General features: G+C 42.9%; 1 protein-coding gene across 2 annotated transcripts in view; it reads left to right on the top strand.

Moving 5' to 3' along the window:
• Positions 1–15,702: 15,702 nt before the first annotated feature.
• Positions 15,703–24,096, top strand: part of LOC124196500 (zinc finger protein GLI2-like) — a 40,719-nt gene continuing 32,325 nt past the window's right edge. Inside the window, exons 1-2 of one of the 2 annotated variants that reach the window (XM_046591616.1) lie at positions 15,703–16,709; positions 19,957–20,255. In XM_046591616.1, the coding sequence (XP_046447572.1) occupies positions 20,240–20,255 (16 nt within the window). In that variant the 5' untranslated portion in view covers positions 15,703–16,709; positions 19,957–20,239. Of the gene's footprint in view, positions 16,710–18,786; positions 18,882–19,956; positions 20,256–24,096 lie in introns of those variants that run through there. The other variant, XM_046591623.1, reaches the window with a different exon arrangement.

Genomic DNA, 24,096 nt, shown 5'->3' on the forward strand with positions numbered 1-24,096 from the left:
GCGGTCGCTGATTATGGAGATGTTAAAAGAGAAAAAGAAAAAAAAGAGAAACAGCGCGCGGTTTATGAAGACATCAACGGACGATTGCGCCGGACTGTGTGGACTGGCCGAGACCAACAGCAATCATCGGCCCCCTTGAGGTGCAATAAGAAAAGGTAGAAAAAGAAAAAAAGATAGGCGCATCAGACGAAAATATCACGCCGTCAAACTGACGCTGAATTTGCCACGCAACACCGACATTTCTCTGTCCGTCTGATCTCTTTTTTCTGTTCTGTCCGACGATGTAGCTTAGAGAAATTTGGCTGAGAGATTATACGGGAGTTGATGGGACTACCCACCATCCCGTGATGCTTCTGCTGCTGCTGCTGCCCCGCTGTCCGTAATCATTCGTCGCCGCGGATGGATTGACGGATGGAAGATGCAGCAGTGCAACCCTTCCCATTATATTATTATGATGTGAGTATAGGGGGGAATGGGAAGCCGGGCGGATGACGAACGTCAGGCCGAGTGTACGTGGGATGATGATGAAGGCATCAGTGAGCTGCCGCCGTGTGTTGATTAGCTCCATTGGTCGCGCTCTGATTTCTGTGATTTGGCTGCATCATCATCATTCTGTTCTCCTCCGCTTTGATCCTCTTCTCTGCCCGTCCAGCAACGGACTCTGTGCGATGATGACTGTTGTTGTTGTTTCAAAGTCGAGACGAGCTTGTAATTGGTTTAAACAATGGGCAGCAATTGTAGAAATATAAGGGGACTCGGAGGACAGGGACTCCGTCTAAAGGTGATGAGGAGGATGAAAGCTAAAAGGTGGGAAGAGCTCGGGTCTTATCTGCGCTGGAGGCCACGGGCCCCACGGCCCAGCAGGTGACCAATAAGAGAAGGTTCACTTCACATGGTGAATTCCCCCCTCAGCGGGAACCGAATGTAATTTACAACTGACATGGAAAAGGTCTTCCAACTTGGCACTGCGGGCGTCTGCGTTGACGGTCCCGAAAAAAAAAGTCTCATCTCTCCCTCCGACTTCTTCCATCCCATGAACACACACAACTCCGAGGGAAGAAATAGAAATATAAGAACCCCAAAAACTGACGGGGTTAAAGGGGGAGAAAAAAAAGGAGAGAAAAATCTATCCGACTGGGTTTGTATATAGGGGAGGAACGAAAGTCTAAAGACTCTTTTAGAGGTTATAGGATAAAAGATTCTCTCCCGTTTTCAAAACATCTTGCGGCTGAAATAAAGCAGTAGGGGATATCATCGAGCTCTCCGGTTTGAAAGAGAAAAAAAATCTGGAAAAATGAAATAAAACGTTTTACTTCGAGTGGATATTATATTATATGCCTATATAGTAAAAAAAACTGGAAGGGAGGAACACACCAAAAAATGGATTGCCTCCATCACACTCCGACAGCTCGGCGTCTACCGTGACTCTAAATTTTCTTTCTCTATTTGATGAAAATTTATTTCCTTTTTCGGGGCTTGTGTCTTTTTTTATTATCATTTTCTCTTTACTAAATGCATTTGTGTGCTGGGTATATTCCCTTTTGATTTCTATTAGGAAAAGGTGCGATCTCCCCCCTTTTTTCCCAAATTACTCTTTTTTAATGTCTTAATCGTATTTCACACCGACGAGCGCCCCACCACCGAAGAAATTTCTTCCCGTCATTCTCCCCTTTTAATGAACTCGTCAGCAATTTTCGAGAGTGGCCATTTCAACTTTTTTTTTGGATTGTTGTTGTTGTTGCTGAGGAGTTTTGTTTGTTCAAAGAGGTCACGAATGAAGATTTCCTTCCCCTTTTTAAAATCTTCTACTCCAGTGTCGTCGTCGTTGGCTCACGTCACATGTCACTGCGGGGTTATGGGAGAGGAGAGTCAGGAGCCGGTCGACATGTTTATTTACGCTTCAAACAAAACAAACAAAACACCCTAAAGAGTGGTAGGGTTAGCATAAAATAACACTCGTTTAGTCTCGCACTAAATGTACAAGTTGATTTGATTTGTTGTTGTTTTTTTAGAGAGAAATTAGTTTAAATATCGCGCGCGGTCGTTGGATTCAATTAAGTAACGAACGCGCACCGATCGAGTCCTTTTTTTTTAATTTTTGTCTTCAAAAAAGAAAAGGGAGAGACAATTGTCAACGCCACAAAGTTCAATGACGTTGTTCCAGCACTCGACCCTGAAAGTCTGGCGCAGCATTTTGTAGTTTTTCACGTCAAAAAGGAACGAACGAGGTCGTTTTCCCAGACGCTTTAGAATTTGTTTCGCCTGTTTTGATAATTTCCCCCCTCCTGACAAGTCGAGCTAATTACATGGCAGTGCGTAGCCACCCCTGGAAACGTTCATTCTCCTTACCTTTCACATCCCCTTTGTGTTGAGATTCGGTTGTGAAGGAGCGCAGGACACGGACGTGTCGGATATGTCACGGCCCCTCTGTCGAGTTTCTTCCACCATCAGAGCTACTACCTTTCTTCTTTACCTGCATGAGCTGGTCTCTGGTCCTTCAAGCTCCAATTAGACCTCGAGTTTCTATCCTGACAGGTCCCCAAGAAAATCAGGTCTCTCTCTCCTGTCGATCCTACAAACTTCTAGGCTCCCCTGCTGGTACAGACCTTCACATATTGAAATTAAATTTCTTTAAAAGAAAAAAAAAGAGTTCTGCTCACTTTGCTCAGCACTTTTTTTTATTTTTTTTTTCTCTTTTTTTCCCTTTGGTTTATTTTTGTGGCAACTTTTTGACGAGCATATTTGAAGTGACCCCCCTCCTTTTTGACTATTTTTATTAAAAAAAAAAAATTCTCCTTGTTGTTATTTTTGACGTTTACCGATAGCCATTTGGACTTGACGGCCACATTCGTTTGCCGCGTCCCCCTTTTCTTTTCCGACTTGTCTTTTTTTTCCTGAAAAACGTCCAGCAGAGAGACACACGAACTCATGGCCTCGCACCACCTGATGGTGTCGGTCGCGATTTGCTACGCTCATATAATTCCACTTGAAGAAACACATTCCTGGTTTGACTGTTGTCAGGCCGTGTGCCGCTCCTTGGCTGTGGCCTTTCCTCCCCTCCTCATCTTCACCAGCTCGACGCCCACCTGTTGGGATCCATCCAACGAGAAAACAAAACGAGGTAAATAACACAAGAAGGTTCTCTCAATCATGTGTTGGCCAAAAAAGAAACAACAATGAAGAAAAAAAAGCCGAGGGAGAAAAACTTATTCATGGGAAAAAAAGATGGAAGGAGGTGGTGAAAGAGAGGAGAATATATCCGTCAGCAGCAGAGAGAGAGATGGACGGACAGACAGAATGTGATGGCCATCGTTGGCAGTGCCGCCTCAAAACCAATACGAATTCGTAATCAGTTGGTTGAAGGATGGTCGACACGACCCGACCTCCCCCCAATCGACGACCGCGCCAACAACCTGCGTCCGTTTTCCCGGATGGAACTCATTTGCCAAACGATTTGTTGCTGATGGGTGCCGGCCTCCGAACTGTGTGTGTGTGGGTCCGCGCCTTATCGACAATATTTTGGGTTAGATTCTTTCTCCAAATTTTTTTTTGCTGTGCTGTGTCGTGCCCCCCTCTTGTTTTCAATATATACTAAGAGAGATGTTTCTCGCCCAAAACTTATTTTTTAAGGATAGACTCTCTCGGCAGGGTAGTTTATTACATACCGTTGATAATCGCTCAAATCCTGGATGGCAAGTCCGCCCTTTTTCTTCTTTCGTTTGGGAAGAAATGCTGGAACGTATTAGCCGAATCGTCTACTATACAACAGCCTATGCGTCGCGCGATGAAAAAGTAACTGCGCCTTATTTTTTATTTTTTCCGCTGCGGATGATAGAGAGATCACGCACGCCCACTGCATAGACTATACCCACGTACGAGTTAAGAGTAGAGAGTGAGGGGGGTTCACTAATAATATAAATAACAAACTGTCCGTGGAAAAAGAGGAGGAGGAGGAGGTGCTGAAATGTTTTTACAGGACGGTACGAGCCGTGAAAATTGAAAGGACGAGCGGAGCGGATTTCTCCGCCGCGAAACGGTTTCACGGTCGATTTGTAGTTTTTTCTCTTTTTCTTTTTTATGTACACACACAAGTTCTATGCCCATAGCCACACACGCCGGTATTTTTGTTTGTCTGCTTCTGGACTGGAGAAAGAAAGAGACAAAAAAAAAACGCCCAGGAAGAATTGAAGGATTCGGTGTATGAGCGTTTTCAATTCAAAAGGCGTTACATCATAATCAAAACGATTGCCACGTCTCGATCGGACAAAAAAAAAGGCGGGCGATAAGAGATCGACCGCGCGTCAGAGTTGTTGTTCAACAACAAGCAACAACAGGTTTTCATTTTCGATACCTTGGCACAAAGCCATCCGTCATTTTTATTTTCCCCTTTGCCGTTAAATCCATACGAAAAAAAGCCTACGCCTTTATTGTTTCATCATCACTGGAAATTTCCATTCGGGAATTTTTGACAAAATACTCGCAGGCAATCCGCCCGTTATCTCTTCCACCGATTGTCTTTTTTTTTTGGATGGGCCAAAAACGGATGTGTGTAAAATCTTATTGCGGATTCCCCCACACACATCTGCATAGATGTGAAATAGAAGCTTTTCCATATCTCTTTTGCCCGTCCCCGGGGCGCATTCACGAAAAAGAAGAAAAAAAACTAAGCGAACGAGCGGCCAGACTCTGAAAAAATCATGATCATAAATAAAGCTCCGTGAAACGATAAATTTCAAAAAGAAGAAGAAAAGAGCCGCAGAAGAAAGAAAGAGAAAAAAAAAGATTTGATAAATTTGTGGACTAAAGGGAAATAAAATAAAATAAAAAAGAGAGATACTATACTCACCTTCGGCTGTGCGCGGCCCCTTTTTCTCTACATGTCGGTGTGTGTGTGTGTGTGTCTGTTGTTCCGCCACTGAATATATCACTTGGATGGGATTTTAACGCTCTGCTCTCGCCGACTTTTTTTATTTTATTTTATTTTTTACTTTTCGACGCTCCGACTTTAACGCACGGCTCTATCACACACTTTTGTGTGTGTGTGTGTTGTCCTCCTCCGCCCGTAAGAGTTTTGGCGCTTAGCTATCCGCCGCTCGCGGATAAAAATAAATTTTAGGAGATTGGAGATGGAGGTGCTGTTCGGCTGCTGGCGGCGCTGACACTGTCTCGTCATGAGACTTTTGGCGTCAAAGTCGTTGATGCGCGACAATATCAACACATTCAACATCTATTAGCCATCAGCATCAGAGATCCCTTTCATGTTTTATTCCCTCCTTATATACATTTGGGCTTAAATGCTCTTTCTCCTCTTTGCATGGTTCCATCACATCGTTTTGAAATCTCTCGTTTGTATTTCCCGCCTCCTGGGGCCATTCAAAATCCTCGGGAAGAAAACGGCGACCGAATCAAATGACCGGTGCACTCTTGCGCGACTCTTTTTCTCGAGTTTTATCGCCGACCACTTTGTCCATATGTACTATTCTTCCACCGTCACGCAACTCAAAGAGTCCTTGTACTTATATCAGAGATTGCCCTAATAGTTCACTTACATCTTTTACACTCTAAAATCCTTTCGCAACTCATAATTGACCCTCCGGACTTTCACACAGGGAAAGAACAAACAAGACAACCAATTAAGTTGCGTCTCTTCTCGGCATGGGACCTTACATGTCTAGTCTAAAGCCTTTTGTTAAATTACACATAAGATGCGGTCGTGGTGACAAACAATCCGATTAACCTCTACACCACGTTTTTTTCTATTCCCTGTAATTTTTTAAATGTCGTATCGACCTCGAAATCCTCACGGCAGGGGATTCTTCTCTCGAGTCACAAAGTCACGTCTCATTGATCCACAACGATCCTCCTCCCTTGTACTCATTCGGCCGTTTAGTTTATTATATAATACGTGAGCCTATAATAGCGCCGAGTCCGTTGTCAACCGTTTCCTCCCCTTTTTACTTCTTCCCCCCGTTCTTTTCTTTTGTCCAGTTGTCATCTGTTTAATAGCTCCGCCGTGTCCCATTATGTAATACCCACAAAATAGGCTCAAGTCGCTTATAAATACTCACCCCAATAATATCACCAGCACAGACACTCGCGAGTGAATGAATAATGCCTTCCGATCGCACGGCGGTAGCAATTTTTTCCTTTTAACCGGCCCAGGATGAAAACCCATCCGACAAGCCAATGTAATCCGGAGCTGCTGGGCAGTAAAAACTGTCTTCCGCTTTGACTCGACGACCCCACGTAACTCTGATAAATAGACCAACCAGCGCGATTGGAAACCTTTTTTTTTACGTCAAGAAAAGGTCCATTCCCTTTTAAAGAGCGTAAAGTATGACATTAGCACACACACACACACACACCCAATGTATCTGTGTGTGTATAAGCGCCTGGACGTGTATAGAAAGGGAAGACCATATCAAGAAGTTTTCAATACAGATACGTGGAAATGTAGAAGAATGTCTATTCTCCTATATGGCAGCCAACCTATAAACAGTAGCGGACGTGACGACTGTGTGTATCGACAATAGCCATAGGAATCTATTCCCGTCTTCACATCAGTCAGGGAAAGAGAGAAAGCTGTGAAAAATGGGGGATTGAACCGGCCAGAAATTTCGTTCCGCATCGTTTCGTCTTATAAGGGCGCATCACGTTGTGTATTAGATTCAATCGAAACCCTCCTCCTTATTCCTGGAACATCTGCTGCCAACATACATACCAGTTAGTGTTGTATAAGGCCGGCCTGGATGTCTCAATCAACGAGTTATTAGTTGGCCCACTCCACCCATCACAGAATCGACCAGCAGAGTTCGGAGTAAAAATTCAGTTGGGAAAATGGGGGAATTGAAATGTCAGTCCCGCGCGCAACTAATTTCCCAGGTAAACACACTATCTCCACTATAGCTCTTTCTTTCTTTTTCTCCCCCTTGTTTTCCATGTCGAGAAGAAAAGGAGGTTCCCCCTTTTTAAGATATATTTTTCTTGTTGTTGTGCTGTTGCTGACAACAACAACAACTGCCCCGTAAAAGGGGAAAACACCAACAGCATTCGAGTGAAGGATCTTTTTGAGACGTAGGGGCAGAGTGGGGTTAGAAATCAGTTGGGAGAGCCCACACGTCTTTTTAAAACTAGTGGAATGACTTTTCGGTTCTACCATGTACCATCGACCAGCAGTCCCCCCTCTTATAGTATATCTTTTCTCTGCTGGCGTATAGGAAGCTCTTCAATTTTCTTCTCTTCGGACTCGGCTTGAATGATGAGAGGACAGATAGGCGATGAAACGACCAGGGGCTAGTTGACTCCGACTGTTTTTGGGGGTGGAAAAAAAAATGGGCAAAGAAAAAAGAGAAGAAAAAAACCTCGTAAAGCTGCCAAACGCGGATACGGGCGACAGTCCGTAACATTAGAACATAAGAGAAGAGAGGGGGCGCGCGGATTAAGAAGTGCCAGCCGATGTTCCAGGTAATAATACGCGAGAGGTATAGGAAACGCATTAAGACGGCCGGGGAGAGAGAGATACAGAAGAAGAAAAAAAGAAGCTCTAAATGGGAATTTAGATATATAACGTTACATAAGGGACGACCAAAAGGTATGCGGCGGTGGGATATGCGAGCGGCAATCAGTCGCAGCAGCAGGTCCAGCACGTTTTCAAAACACGACAACATGGAAGAAGGCCTCTGCCTCTTTATAGATATTTTCCACACACACACAAAGCGAAAAAGTTATCCTGCGCTATCTTTATGGGCATATGGGAAAGAAATAGAAAAATAGATAAGAGAAAAAAGAAACATCTAAGGGGGAAAAAAACATTTCCCAGTAAACTGATTTTCCTACTACTACTACTAGAACCGGCGTATATATATATATGCGAGTTGTGCATATGTCTCTTTACGTAAGTTTATGACCTCTTTGGGCATCGCGCAACTCTCCCCCCACCGTTTTGTCTTGTCAACTTTTTCTTTTTCTCGGCCCTTGATTTTATTTGTTTTTAAAAAGAAACAAAAATTGTTTGTTTTTCTCTTTGCAACACACACACAAGATTGTATCAAGAAGAAGAAGAAGAATCTTCAATAAAAAGGGAAGAGAGGAAAGCAAACAAGACGAAGATGGTTAACTCTTAACTCTTTCTCCGTTTTTTTCCGACTTTTCGTGTCGCCTTATTTCATCGGCTGTGTCACGGCGGATACAAATGCGACGACGGGAATTCTTTTTTTTTATCCCGTGTCTCATTCTTTTTATTTTTGTTTGGCAATTTGTTCAAAAAGATACGAGACACCGCATAGTTTAATAGCGCTGGTTTTTTGTGTCTACCTTTTCATTTCTCTTGCGTCATCAATCAAACGACGAGGTGCGGTTAATTGATTGTCGTAAATCTCGGCGTAACTGTACCGACTTTTGCGGTTGCCTTTCATGCGTGTAGATTCCTGATCGATACACGCAGTAGAATTACACGTGTATACCTTATAGCTTATATACCCTTTTTTTCCAACAACATCAATTACATTACTCACGTTTGAGTATGTGTGAGATTTCCCCCTTTTTGATTTTTATTTTCACGTTGTTGTTCACAACTTGCCGTTCGTTCATTGCCGGTTTGTTCTGGAAACTTGGCGCCGTTGCGCACCTTTTTTTATCGACGCCGCAAAACCCCAAACGAACCGAGTGAATCCGCCGGAGTGGATCGAATCACACGCTAAAAGTAACTACTAGCTCGCACACACACATCTCCGTAGCACGAAAGTGCCCCGGCACCTCCAGCTCTCGGTCCGCTGGAGCGTGACCTGGCCGATCGTGAGCCGATGCGACCGGTGTAACAATAATCATAATAATCATCGCGTAACATCAAGTTGCACTCACTGCGTCGTACTAATAAAAGAAAAAGGGGTTTACATTTTCTGATCGCTATTATAGTATTCAAAATGCAGATGCGAAGTTGTTATCAATTCAATTTTACAATTTGATCCTTCAACCGTCAAATGAAGAAAGACAGAAATGCAAATGTCAACGAAAGACAATGCAGACATCAAACAGTGCAGAAAATAAACCAAAAATTCATTTGAATGCGCGCCTTCCAGTTGGAGCGGTTGCTCGTCTGTGAAGAATGAAGATACAACCTAATAACATCTTTTTAAAAAAAGGCAATATAAAAGAAGAGATAGTTGCACTGAATAAAAAAGACAAAAGAAAAGCGAAGGATATGCAACGAGACGTTTGTGGTTGAGCTGCATCTGATTATAATATCAATTGTACGCTGTACATACGAGCGCAAGAAGAAAAGGAGATAATTATCTACCGGATATCTACCGTTGGGCTGATTATTAGTTATGGGTCTAATAAGACTTGCATTATAAAAGGAATAGACGATTATAAGCCTTGCCATTAGGCACACCTCGATAGAGAGGCCTAATCGAAAATAAAAAGGCATGAAACCATCGGCGTGGAATCACACAGGAATGTCTTTTTCTCCAGCCGAAAATATTATTCCGTCGGCTGCAATTCCCTTTCTTTTGTTTTCCTGTCGGTTTAGTGTTACTTTGGAAACAAAGTGTAGACGTCTGCCTGCCTGCCCGTATACGTGTGTGTGCTGGAGCGTGTCCGCAAAGTCCACAAAATGAGCCACCTGGTTATTTTATATTAGTCGACGATGGGTTTGGATATAGTTATTGTAGAGTCCGTTTAGACTTTATGTGTGCACAGCAGCATGTACAAATAGGGTTTGTTGTCTAGTAGTACATGGTCGCTTGTATTCAGTTTGTACCCCAGCGTAGATTTTTTCTGATATGATGAGGCTCGATCATCCGTTTGTATATCAAAATTCAGGTCCCTCCGCCCAAGGCTTTTTTCATCCAGCTGGGCGATTTCTCCGTACCCCCTTTGGCCCCGATCCTTCTTGTCTGCATCTTAATTGACCTTTTAGCCTCTCAATTCAACCCTTAGACAGCTTCATTATACACTTTGTGGCTGTGGGGCTCTCTCTCTTTCTCTCTGTTGCGTACCTGCCTGTTGTTGCCTCCATGTCGGCTCGCACGGGGAGAGATGCCACACCTCCGGGCTATACAGACACGCGGATTTCATCTGGGCTACTACTATAAGAATAACAATAGGGATATATTAGATATTCCCATGCTGCTGCTGCTTCTTCTCTCGCCACAGCAGGGTCTCTGGTCATAACAACCACATCACGCACGACGCAAGACCAATTCCTTCCCCTAACCAAGTTCGGTCTTGGCGGTCGATTCAAAAAAAGAAAAGAAAATATCTTTCCATCGCCCACAAATTTAAAATCATCAAGACCGACGGAGAGAGCCTTGTGTCTTAAATTCTTATTACGTTTATTACATGAAGCTCGAGAGGAAATGAGCGCCCGTATACATAGGGAGGCGCCCCTATACTAAAGAAGTTGTTGTATAAAAGAAGAAAAAAAAAGGAGAATCAAAAAGAGGCGATGAAATATACGAGGTATAATGACCGGAGCATAGCGTACACCACACTCAATATAGATAGCCAAGTTTTATAGACTCTTGTGAAAAATTTCCGCTCGATTCTTTTTGGGGGTATTATTTTATTTTTTCCTCGAATTTTTGAACTTTTTCGGTGGAAAAAACGAAATATACACAGTAACGAAGAATATATACAAGCTGATGTACAGTTTACACACTTAGGAGAATGAGAGAGAAGCCAAGGGAGGGGGTCGAGCTTGTTATATTGTGTACGACCAGATTGCATGACTAAACACAAGGCACGAACAGTTTTTCTCTTCTTCTTCTTCTTTTCCCAACTCGATTTTTTCGAGTTTATTTCTTCTTATTTTTTCTTTCCTCCCTCCACTCAACTCAAGCGGATCAACACCACCAGCCCCTTCATCCCTCCTCTTTATTATTTTTTAAAAATAAAGACTGGAACTTTTGTGTTAAAATTTGTGCCGTTTCCCTGCGGCTTTTATCTATCTCATTCTCTCATCATTGCCCAGGAGGAATTATATGTACATTTCTTTCTTTATATTTTCCCCCCAAAAAATTAAGAGCAGCTAGTTTCTTTTTTTTTGTCCTAAATCAACCACACCCCGCTCCTTCTCATTATACGATTGTAAATAAGATGCAGAACAATAACGGATTTTGATACTTTATGTATACTGGGACTCTCCCGTGTCCGGCTGTCTCATCTCATCATCTGATTTCATTTCCCCTGGTCCGGTAAAATAACAGATCCTTTTGTGTTGAGCTGGAAAGAGAGAAATCGCACGAGAGAATGGACAAACTTTTCCTTTTTGGGGCTGTTTATTCTAGTCACCTGTTTGACTGTTGCCTCTCTCATCCCGAAAACTGTCAAGTTCCATCGGTCTCGGACATTTGAATCCCGACTGCCGTTACGTCTCTATATAGTTCTAGCGGTCACGCACGTGCATCAACCTGCGCCGTGTATACACACACCAGCAAATTGGCTAAGAGTAAATCACGACCACGATATCTGTACAGCGAATCAAGCGTACCCATTTTTATTATTTATTTGTCGATTTTTCTGTTGGAAATTGTTATCAAATCTTTTTCATCAAATTGAAATGACGTCTGCTGCAGCAGCAGCAGCGGCTGCAATTCGAAATTGAAATAAGAAAAAAGGACGGCCTCCCTCCAGGGGGTTCCTCCTGAGCGTCTACTCAACTGCGGGAATTTACCAATTCAAGAGAAGAAAAGAAAAAAACAGAGTTTTTCATCATTTCAAATAGAACAAGAAGAAGACAGAGGGGCTTGTGAAGAATCAAGATCAGCAGCTGAATAAATTTCAAAGGCCAATGATGTCATACACACGGCAAGGCAACTGTCGGGTTCTCTCGTCTTTGTTTAGATTTTTCTCTTTTTTCTTTTCTTTTAAGGCCGACATAGCAGTGTCAGCTCCGTGTTGTATGTACCATCCGGGTCCGGCCGTTTCTATCTAGCGTGCGACTCGGTTCGTCTAGTCGATTGCGCACCGCGTCTTCAAGTGAGAAATGCAGGCAAAGAAGGGAAGAATATAATCACAGAGGAAATGATGAATGTGATTAGGTAAATGAAGCTTTGCGTGCCAAAGGGTTTCAAAAATATAAAACAACCAAAAAAAAATAGACCCGGAGACAGGAAAAAGAAGAAGGTCTTTTTTTGTTGTTGTTGTTGTTATTCCCTCGGCAATTGTTGAATGTTGGAATTTGTTCCATTTCTTTTATTTTTTCCAGCGTTATTGTCGGCGTGTCATGTTGTTTTGTGTGTCTCTCTTGCCTCTCCGTGTCGTTATTTGATGGTGCCCACTTTTCTTATTCTTCTGGCCAGCACTGGCACTGCCAAGCAGCGAAATGAGGAGAACCGTGAAGATTGCTGCGGCTGCTGAGAGTTGGGCGAGCGGCAGCTCAGCCCCTTCATTCGTATGGGCCCCCGTTGAAATGAATGGCCCGTATCGAATAGCCGAGAAAACTGAGATGAAGCCAAAGAATAAAAAAGGGAAAAAAAATAACTTAAAAGAAGCGGAGAGAGAGTCTTCGTGGACGGTCGTGGATGTTTGACAATGGCGGGGGGGCCGGCCCGTGTATAAAGCAACGCTATCTCTTCATAACCGTTTTTCCCGCCAATCTTGATCAATTCAAAAGAGGGGTATAATTGCAGGCTTCTTCTGGCTGGCTATAGCACTTTCGGAGTCATCGATATTCATTGCGGCTTGATTGGATTTGATGTGAGAAAGTTCTAAATACTTGACTCACGCGCTCACGCAGCCCACCTATACAACGTCACGACATTGCGCATCCTTTCCCGTCTCGAATTTTCCAAATGGATTTGATTTGTTGTGGAAAAATCGTGGAGGAGATAGTATAGTTCTGAATAAATAAATAAAAAAGATCTTTGAGACATGTGTGTGTGCGCGCCGGAGGCTTGAAAAATCGTGAATGTCTTACCGACGACTTGTGCCCAATTCAATTACAGCCACCGCGATATCGAAAATGCACAGCGCGCGGACGGACGGATGGACGGACCTTATCATTTTTTCCCGTCTCCCTTCCATTTCGATATCCCCATAGCGGAAGGGGGCGGCCGCATAGTATAGACACGACGATGACGCACGAAAATCAATCGTGTGTGCATTGACGATGTATTTCTATATTAAACATGTAACATTCTATCGAGTATAGATACGTATAGACGCTGCGTAGAGACGTATAACACGCGTCTCGGAGAGAGAGTCTTCTTTCCGTGTGTTGTGGGTTATTGGCTTTCGATTTTCCGTTGGAGCCAACGAAAAATGATGAGACTCAAACATTTAACGTAAGAAAAAAACAACCCCCCGAAAAATGTGTTCACGAACCGATGGGAAATCGTGCAGTGATCGACTGGAGGCCAAAAATCAATCCATCAATTTTGCCTTTTCTGTTTTCCTTCGTTTTGATTTTTCTTCTTTCTTTTTAATATTTTGTTTCTTTGTATTTATTATTTTTTAAAGGATAAAAAAAAGATGAAATAAAATGAGGAGCCGATTCTTTTCTTTCTTCTTTTCAAACTAAAAAATTCTATCGAATACAATCGAAAGAAAAATAGAGTCGGGAGAGAGACAAGAGGAGAGATACAAGAGAACAAGACAATAGGGCCGGTAATGTGGAATCTTTTGAGCCGATCTCTTCTCGGCGCTGGGTGTTACTGTGGGCATCAACCTGCTATATAGCAGCAGACAAGTCCACACGGCTACACATATTATATAGCGTGTGTGTGGGGGTCTGAACGCGCGCGAGCCGCCCGCCCGCCCCGCTTCTTTCTCTTGTGTGCGGTTGTTTATACGCGCCGTGAAGGTGGGCCGCAGCGGCGCATCTCTATCTTATTGAACACACACGATAGAAAGAAAAAGAGACTCGTAGATATTTTTTTTATTCATTCGCCCAGCAGAGAAGAGAGAAAAAAAAGTGCTGCGTGAAAATAGAATCGCTTTTCTTTTTTCTTTTTTTTCTGCTGACGTAATGTTTATGTATGAACTTGCTGGTGTCTTGACAGTAGGGAAAAAAATGAATTTCCATTTTCTTCTTCTTGGATTTTTCCTTTTTTTCTTTAAAAAACCCGGGAGTCTCTAATGATCCGAGTCATGGCTGCATTCAAATGGCTCTCTGATTGTTGTGGGTGTGTTGCATATCTTTGGGTCGGTAGAGAACCACACACACACGCACACACACACACACATTGTTGTGTGTGTCAAATGTTGTTGGGTGTTTAGTTGAAACCGGCGGTTCAGTTTTCTTTTGCTGACAATTCGGGATCTTGGTCTGAACGCAGGGGAGTTGTGAGATATCAAAAAGCTGCCCGCGGTACAAACAAACCTTTTTGACACGCATTGGCAACAGCGTGCAAGCCAGAAGAAGAAGAAGAAGCCGGAGCTTATTATTATTATTATTATTATGGTCTTTTGGTGTCATCTTATCTTGGCCTTCTCTTTCTTTCTCTCTCTTTTATTTTTTGTTTTGTTTTTGGTTGAATGGAAAAGAACAACATTTTCTATCGTTTTAATCGGACACACATATTTACACATACGAGCAGCAGCAGCAGCGGCAGCAGCAGCCGGTGCCAACCAGCTCCGGCGCCATAGGAAACCGCGCCCGTTTGCTGTGTCTGTTTGCTGTCTGCGCGCATTAGAGACCGTTGTGTAGTGATTATTATATGCGAAATGCAATCGAGTCATTATTATTGCAGCAGCAGTGGCGACGGTTTCACTTAACAGACAGACCAGCCAACTCGGCGGTAATCAAATCCCGTCGTCGTCCTCTACTATAGTCGTCGTCGTCGTCGCTGCGTTCGGAATTCACGCCCCTCTCTCCTAATGTGCCAAGGTTTTTTTCTTCCCCGTATCGCTGCGCCAGTTGCTATCCTGATGACGTGATCCGCCATTTAGGAAAATAGCTGATGGCTCAACAGCAGCAGCAGCAGCAGCCCTCAAAGAGATGAGAGAAAGAAACAAGCTGCTGACACATCAAACAAGAACTCGATCGCCGCCTTACTCATCGCTGCTGCTGCTGCTGCAACCAAACAACTCGTCCCCGCCAGTCCCTCCGCCTCTTTGGCGTTTAAGGACAAACTGTCCCGCCGTTCATTTTCCCAAAAAATAAAAGGAAATGATTTTCTCCCCCAAAGATCTTCTAAAGTGAGAAAAGGGATTTTTCATTATCTTAAATGACATTAAGGCTGCCGTCATTCATTCGGATAAGGAGGCAACCAATGAGGGGAGGAGGCGTCCGTTTATATTTGTTTCTCCTCGGGAGAAAAGAAAAGAAGGAAACAAATGAGGATGCCCGACAAGAAAAAGGTGGAAGAATATCAGTCGAGGAATCGGGAGAATCAAGACGTCCTTAAGATAACCGGTCGACGAGTCGATGACTCTCGTCCCCAGCGCCGCCAAACACCCCAAAAAGGCTCTTCCATCAGGTCCGCGTCCGCGGGAGAAGGCCAGTCTCACCAAGCAACCAGAAAAGAAAAAAGGAATTTAACCAAAAAGACAATCAAGCCAAAAACTATGGTAAAATATAGAAACATCAAATAAATGTTAAAAGAAAAAAAAGGAAATTAAGTGTCGAGGAATTTTGTTTTGTTTTTTTAATTCGAGAAATGATGGTGAATGGAAAAGTGGCAACGCTGGGCGCCACTAACCATTTTCTGGTTTTTCGTGTATAATTCTTATTTTTTTTGTTGGTGTTATCGTCCAGCACGACTCTAGCTGCCGGGTGCTGCTGCCGCCGCCGCCGCTGCTGCTGTTGGACGCTATACGGGCAACCGTTTTCACGAAAGACACAACAACAAACCTTCCTCCCCAGTCGGGCCGAGTTGAAGGCAGTGGCGTGATTCTTTCTACGTTCGCTCTTGCGCGTTTTCCCATTCAGTTTTTCACCGTCGCCATTTCTCCCCGCCCAAAAAAGATCAGATTATTTTTGATTGTGCGCACAGTTTGTGTCGTTTTTTTTTCCCCATCTCGCGCAAGTTCCGCAGATCGTGTCGACCCCGAGACGCGACCGAGAACCCGACCTCAACTCGAGAAAGAAGAGACTCTCTCTCTCGTCGTTTTCTATTTTGTTTTTACTTCTTGTTTCCTTTTTTTTTCGATTTGACATCCGTCTCGACGATTTCTCGTGTCTCGTCTGTCGCCTCTCGTCTCTTTTTATTCGTGTTCTTTGCCCTTTTACGCCGATTCGTTTAATAGTAGCCAGAAAAATATATCAATTGCGTGTGTCGTATATTACAAAGTGTCGAGCCAATTCGTGTCCACCAGTGCCACAAGCCTCTCCCGACGATCGACCGAGATTCGATCGGGCGTCAAAAGACTTTTCTTCTTTTCCTTTTTTAATTATTTCACATATTACACATTCGAGCTCCCGTGAAACAAAAGTGTCTACCTTATCGCATTACCGCCGGCAATGGGAGCCACAACGTGACGTAATCTAATCGCTCCGTAGCCTAGATTTCAGCTCATTAGACACGGCAGCAGCGCAGAATCTGATTGGATTCATTCAATCTTTTTTTAATATTTTTCCATTTTTAATCGAGTCGTGATTCTCCTCCCGGCTTGAATAGTTGGCGCTAAAGTGCCGGGCCCAGCCATCGAGTGTTTAGTGAACTTGAGCCAACGGTACGACATTATCGTATAGTTTAAAAAAGACGTGTGTAGTATACGGTGGATTACAACAGTCTGAAGAGATACCATCAACGGCATTCTGGGCGGTAAGTTGATCCGTCAACAACGAAGGATAATTTCTTTTACTGTAAGGTTGTGTGTGTGTGCCTGCCAACAACACCTGTAGACGTAATCTGCCGGGCAAATTGATTAGACACAGCGACACTTAATATATCGGCTTTAGTCCATTCAATTGATGGTAAATAACTTCAAGAAAAAAGAAAAATTGAATAGGCGTCGGATATATAGTTGTCTCATCATTTATCCTTACAGCAGTTCCATTTTCTCTCTATTTCGACCTGTCCACGCTCGCACAGTCAATTATCTAATGGGTCTTTTTTTTCTTCACCTGTTGGAAGACGCACCTGTAAAAAAAAACGACCGCTGTCGTTCTAATACACTTTCGTTTTGTACTGCTACATATTATATAGTTTTTTTGGGGGGGGGACTGTGCGGTCGTAACGCTGACCACACGCTCGGTATAAGTCCCGTCACACCTCCACAAGAAAAAAAGAATAAATTCCCAAAAAAACCACGAAGAAACAAAATGCTTCCAACTAAGTGACAAAAGGCCACACCGCAGTAGTTTCCGGCTTGCGGTGATGACACAATCGCTTTCCACACTCGGTAGTTTTGTTCCGATTGCTGGTCAACAGCGCTGGCCGTGTTCCGGCATTCACGTTATAGGGGACTTCCCTCCTTCCTAATTGCTAAGAACCACCTCAAAATTGTTTGTCTTTTAAATATCCATGGCCTATTTATTTTTTTAAATTAACTTGTATACAAATTCAAAAGAGAATGTAATACTCTTTATTATTCATCGAGACCCACAAGCGGTAAAATAATGTCGGATACACTCCCCAGCACTTGATTTTAATAGTCGAGAAATAAAAACTAGGAAGACGTAGTAAGTTGGTCAATTGTTTCTTTTTTATACTTTAGGAAAAGTGTCCTGCACCTTTCAATGTCTCGTATAGATTCCCAGACGAAACCGCAATTTTCTTATAGCAGTGACGAAAGCTTTCCGTTGTTGTACATTCGGTATACTCTCCTTTTGGGTTGTTTCTTCTTCCGTTTTTACGACCGGAGGAAAAACTGGCTGCTGCCGCCGCAGTAGCCAACGTCGCACCTACTCTACATCTACTTAGATATGCGCACAATCTTTATATAAAATTCCTCGACCAATTTACGACACTCTATATAGTATAGTACGGGGGCCACTTCATTTTTTCGCTTCCATCCACTTTCTTCTTAATGCTTTTCGGATTAATTCCGATTCCGGAACAAAAAGACATTTGAAGAAGATAAAATGAAATCCAAATGGATTTTTTTGGTGAGAGTGTGTATAAGTGACACGATGTGCTCCGCCCTTATTTTTTACCTTTTATCTTCTTCTTCTTTAATTCTCCTGACCCGCCAGAGGAGAGATCAATCGGCCGTTTTTGTATACCTCTGCTAAGGGGGTGGAAGGGGGGGAGTTCATTTATCAAAAAGTGGGAGACTTCCCTTTCCGTTGACTTGACCCCATGCGGAATTCCCTCCATCCGCCAAATACACACAGCGGATTAAAAGTTTAAAAAAAGGAAAAAAAGGGTTTTTTTTTTTGGTTTTCTGAGGGTAAAAATGCAAAGTAGTGGACGACACTCAAAAGTACTTATAATAATAATACACGGGCGGTATAGGCCAGCGGGTAAATGTGTACTTTTAACCCAATTTTATTTTACTTTGACTATACTTTAGTGTTGACCGAAGTGAAATAAATAAACTTAAGTATTTTAATGTAGTTGGTGTTACGCGTAAATTTCATTGAAATCGGCTACTTATTTAATAAATTTGAAAAGAACACACCGAATTTCACATTCGTCGTCTGTGATTGGCAGTTGCCACTTCCCATCCCACTCCATTGTTTTTCACCCACCCACGTTGTCAAAGATCACTTAATGACTTTAATTAATTAAAGTATTTTATAATTGACTCGCAATCTTGAAATTATAGCCATTAAATTAAAAACATTTTATTAAAAAAAATATTTGTACACACGTATTCAATTATTCATCTTCGAGAAAAATTAAATTTAGCAATTTAGAAATTGCAACACAGCTCAGATTCGGGAATCTCTTTGTCAGTTATTCTTCAATGGAGTCATGGAGCAGGTTGTACATTTTCGCGGTTTTTTATTCAGGTGTTATGGACCATATTGGAAATTTTTAACCAAATGAGTAAGTTCTTTATTTAGGATCTATTGTAGTTCATAGATAATAAGTGTTTAAGCATTATTTTGTCCACTTTTGGTTAAGCAAACGTTCACTTCATTTGACATTTTGAACCAACAAGAATGGTGTAAGAATAAGTAAGAATAAAGTGAAGTAGAGTCAAAGTGAAAGTTGAAATTGAATTGGTATAGAGGGGTAGTTAATGTACAAGTGGCCAGTGAATTAAATTCCAATTCGTCGAGTCCAAGACTCGAGTGAGCGAGAAAATTGAAGCCCGGCTTCTTGTCAGGTCAAAGATCAGCCCAGCAGGAGGGTTTTTCATTTTTTGGGGAAACACATATGCTGTTGACTTGGGAGGGACACAGCAGACGGACGATATATATTTAGTGTTTATTCCTTCTTCTTCCGGCATAAGTATGGGCTTTAGAAAATAGCATCAGGACTGCAGATTTCCGTTTTGCTCGACACATTTCGCTTCGCTGATTTCAAATGAAAAATTCAAAGTGAAGGACTTTTGACGGTTCTCCAAATCTCTTCATCACATCCGGCCACACACACTTAAAAATGTTAAATAGTAAAATGTCTAAAAACAAAAAAAATCACACTTTGAAAATGTGTCCGGTATTATTTGTGGCGACCATATAAAATGTCCACCACCCATCAAAAAGAAAAAAAGGTGAAAAATGTTTTTTAAAAAATAAAAAAAAAAGCGTTGCGAGTCTATTAAGAAAAAGAACCGTGAAGGCACTTAATGCCTTCATGATAAGATCAACATTTTAGAAGGAGCTCAGCTTATCGACACTTTACACATTTTCATTTCTTTTTGGAAAAGGTTAGCAGCAGCTCTCTGAGCCGGGCAAATCTCTCCACTGGCAACTTCAATAAGTCATAAGATTCCAGAGGTTATTTCAAATACATCTTTCGATGCAATTGGTTGTATTATGTTACGGCTGCGTAAAATGGCGCGCGATTCGCTGTGGTAGTTCGTACGTTCCACTTTCGTGAAAAATGGTTGAACATCACGTCTCGACCGCTCATTCTTTCTTTCTTTTTTTAAAAATCTTTTCTTCTGTATGCGCAGGTATATATCGCTCTCTCGGTCTGCTGCCGCAACAGCAACAACAGGGCAGCCACTCACGCAGGTCCTCCTCATCGCCTTTGGAGATTCACGGCGTGAGAGAATAGATGGAAAAAGGAGGCGGATATCATCGTCATGCCGACATTAGCAACTGCAGCCACGGCACAAACGTCTTGATTTCACCATCAAGTCATTGAAACCACCGTCGAGTTTCCTACCACCCCGCGCAATTGTTGGACCAATTTTTCCTTTTGGGTTTCCCGACCGATTTTATTCTCCCGCATCCATGGATCCCAATTCGGGTAAGTCCCATCTTGGACTGTTTTGTGTTGTTATTGGATCAAACGGCGCGGTCTGTTTGAGTTGTATTTAAATAGAGTCGACGTCAGCCAGTGTCTGAGAAACAGGAAAAAGAAAAGAAAAATGACTTTCTTTTTCTGGCTGCACTTTCTTGATTGATTGATGCGTGTGGATGGGGTGTATGGTCTGCGTCGTGATTCGTTGGTGCGGCTCAAAACACAAGACGAGATCAGTGCCGTGTGATGATGTTGCCGCCGCCGGTGACTGGCGGCCCCGTATGCCGACGTTCTGTTGTTCTTGTTGTTGTTGTTGTTGTTACTTCTCAGCAATATTATGCGGAGCTCAGGAGGAAAAAAAGGCGGTGAACCGTCGCAACAAAAACAATCCCGACCCACACTCGCATCACGCGATGATATACACAGACGCAATAATCTTTTTTTCAAAATGGCTTCATATCTTTTCTTTCCTCACACACACAACTCGAGATTGTTGTTCATCATCACATGACCCCCCCTCCTTCATTATAATATTTATATACACACACACACACACACCCCTGTGTATAAGACGACGGGAGAAGAATGGCCCCGCAAGGCATCCACCAGCCACGGATTTATACAAGACATGACGTGATCTGTACATGAACTTTTTTGGGGGGATTTTTTTTTTCTTTTTTCGTGTGAGACTCCTCCTCCTCCCTCCTTTGATTTTCACATGCTGGGGTTGGTGTTTGTGTGTGTGGTTTATGGGTATTATGGGATACGAATGCGATGATTATATCGTCATATAATCATCGGGTACGTATATAATATACACCGCAGAGAGAGAGAGAGGCTTACAAATAATGAGAAGATGGTGGGCTAGAAAAACGACCTGAAAATTGATTTACACATTTTCGGTATTTACGTCCGTTCGTTTATTTTTCTCCCGAATTTTATTTCTATTTTTTCGTCTGCGTTTATAAGGGTCTCATCTCTTTTGATACTTTTGGGGGATGATGAACGATGGTTTGGTTTTTGAATGCGTTTGTTTCCCCACACAGCACATTTCGTAGAAGGAGAAAATAAAAAGATGAAGGTGCTGACGGCTTCATTTGAGAACTTCGCCGCCCCGGTGTTGACGTGAGAAAAGGTGGTCCTCCTTTTTTCTCGTCTCCATCCACTTTCGGAGGCTTATAATATTTCTCCACGAATAAAAAGAAACACCACGTCACACAGCCCACCACTTTTTTTTCTCTCTTTCTTCTTCACACATTTTGTACCGTATAATAACTCATGTGTGTACCTCTATCGCGTCCGCAGAGTTGTTTGTAACAAAGTTTCTTCTTTTTCTCCCTCCAACCGATTCTGCTGTGTGTGTTTTTGGCGTGTATTCAAAAAAAGTAGCTCTCCGGTTGTTTCCTATTAGCTCAACAGGTCGCGGCCGACCAGAAAAAAGTCTGAGGGCGATGACTGATGAATGGGTTTTCCTCTTGCTTGGCGTCTCCTCCCTTCACGCTTGTGTCTATGTGCGTGTCTGTGTGTTTTGTCTGCCTGTGATCTCATCTAACGGCACCAGAGCGTGCACAGAAAGTACTACAGCACTCTGTGCTAACTATACTATAGTTCAGCTTATACTATAAGGTGTGTGTGTGTGTGGCTTGGTCGCTGGCTACCGTCGCACAGCGACACAATCTTCTTCGAAATTTTTCTTTTTTTTTCCTTATCGCTGCCCATGGGGAGAGAGACGGTGGCAGCTCAAAAGCGCAGCATGCACCTGGGCTAATCATATGGAAATGTCAAGTGCCGCGATAGAGCTCAAGTGAGTGTCTATGTGTGTGTGCGACTGGGCTAGCCGAGGAGTTGGCGTGACAATCGGCTCCTTAAAAGACTTGAAGGTATAGGAGCCGAGCTGCTGCTGCACTACGCGAAACATCTGCCTCTTTTTTTGGTGTGTCCATTTGCATGCAATCCTGTTGCCATGGCAACTGCCATGGCAACTGCCATGGCAACTGCCACAAAGGAATGAACCTGTCAATGTATACTGTCCCCGCGCTAATGTACTTCGCATAATGACAGAATCGTGTCTGCTTCTTTTCCAGACTCCCACCGTCGCTCCTATCTTATGTTAAATTACTCGTTTTCTTTCTTTTTTGTTTCTTTTCTACCCTTTGTTTAGCTGCGTTAGCGGAAAGAGATAACCAGATATGCGCACTAGAGACCAGGCGGCTGGCCCGATCGTGTACGCTTATTTCTACCGCCTTTTAGTTTAGACTGGAGGGAACAAAATTGGAATTTCCTAACCTATAAAGTCGGCTCTTTTTCGCAACTGTCACAAAATGAAAAACAAGTTTCAGTCGGTCGTTTTTGTTTGGCGGAATATTAAAAGAAAAAAAGATGATCATCCATATGGAACTGGAGTCTGATGTCTTTCAGTTGCATGACTCTGGACATGATACAAATAATGCATCTTTCACGTTAGACACAAAGACTGATTGACCCTCTGACCGATTTCCGCATCTATTAGTTAGAATGCACCGGTTTCCTTCTCGATCATTGCACACACACACAAACAAAAAAGACGCAAGTTTTACACAAGGAGAATCTCTTTCTTTTGTGCTGCTGCCTCCTTTTTTATTGTGTGAATCTTGTGATGATGTTTTATAATATGACCGGAGCATCATCATCTCGAGCCGAACTATTGGAGGTGAACAGAAAACATGGGCCAAACCCATACAATAGGGGCGGTGTATAGACACACACACACAGGACAGAATGAGAAGATGTTTTTGTTTTGTTTTCGGCATTTTTTCTTTCTTTCTTTCTTTCTCAGGGGGGTCGGCCCATTTCATGCTGAGGGGATGATATGAAAAGAGAAATTTTTTCGTTTGTTTCCCTATTTAAAAAAAAATAGAAAACTAAACTATATATAATCCTCCTTTTCCCCGTAACTGCTGGTGCAGCCTGCCGCAGTTCTCTTGTGATCGAGACTTGATTGCCGCCGACGACGGATGACATCAGACGGATGAGGAGACACTTGACTCCTCCATCCGACCGGTCAAAAATATATAAGAAACTCCAGAAAAACACATTTCGACGGAGAAATGAGCTGAAAGTTGCAGGGTCCCCCCTCTCCCATTCTAAATGCATATAAGAGAGAATGAGCTCCTAGTTTAGGGATAGGACGAAAAATCTAATGCTGAAAGACAAACAGAAAGGAAAACAAAAAAATGATTACATAAAAGAAAAAAGGGCCATCATCATGACGTCCTCCTCCCTGACGGTTTTCTTCTCGACCTATTCCGACTGCGCATTTTGACCGAAAAAACGAGAGGAGGGGGAGAAAGATGACGCGATATGCGCGGATCCCTAATTTCACCGTATTTTTCGTTGTTTCTCTTTTCCCATTTCATTCTGTTCTATCCATCAGGGAGAGAAGCACCGAAATTGATGCAGAAGGTGTACACACCCCTACATGTCGCCACGGGGGCGGCGCAAAGACATCATCCCACCCGTAAACATCTAAGAAAAAAGAAAAACAATTCCAAGTCCGAAAAGATAATAGAAGAGCGGGGGAGATGATGATTCTCGTCGACGCGAGTGAGGGATTGAAAATGAGGAGAGACAGATGGGCGAAGAAAGATAGTCGCCCTTTTTGTTGTTCTAATACTATTCTGACCGTTTTTCTTTCTATTATTTTCGAGATTATTTAAAAACAACCAAGCCGAGAGAGACACTGCGAAAGCGCATATCGTTTGGAACACGCAGCGTGCTGGGCTGCGTAACGGGACAAACTCAACAGTCGTCATCGTCGACCGAGGTGATGGACGACATGTTTTTCTATTATACATACACGTCCGAGGGA

This window comes from Daphnia pulex, chromosome 1, assembly GCF_021134715.1.
Source record: "Daphnia pulex isolate KAP4 chromosome 1, ASM2113471v1".
In the NCBI taxonomy this organism is placed as follows: domain Eukaryota; kingdom Metazoa; phylum Arthropoda; class Branchiopoda; order Diplostraca; family Daphniidae; genus Daphnia; species Daphnia pulex.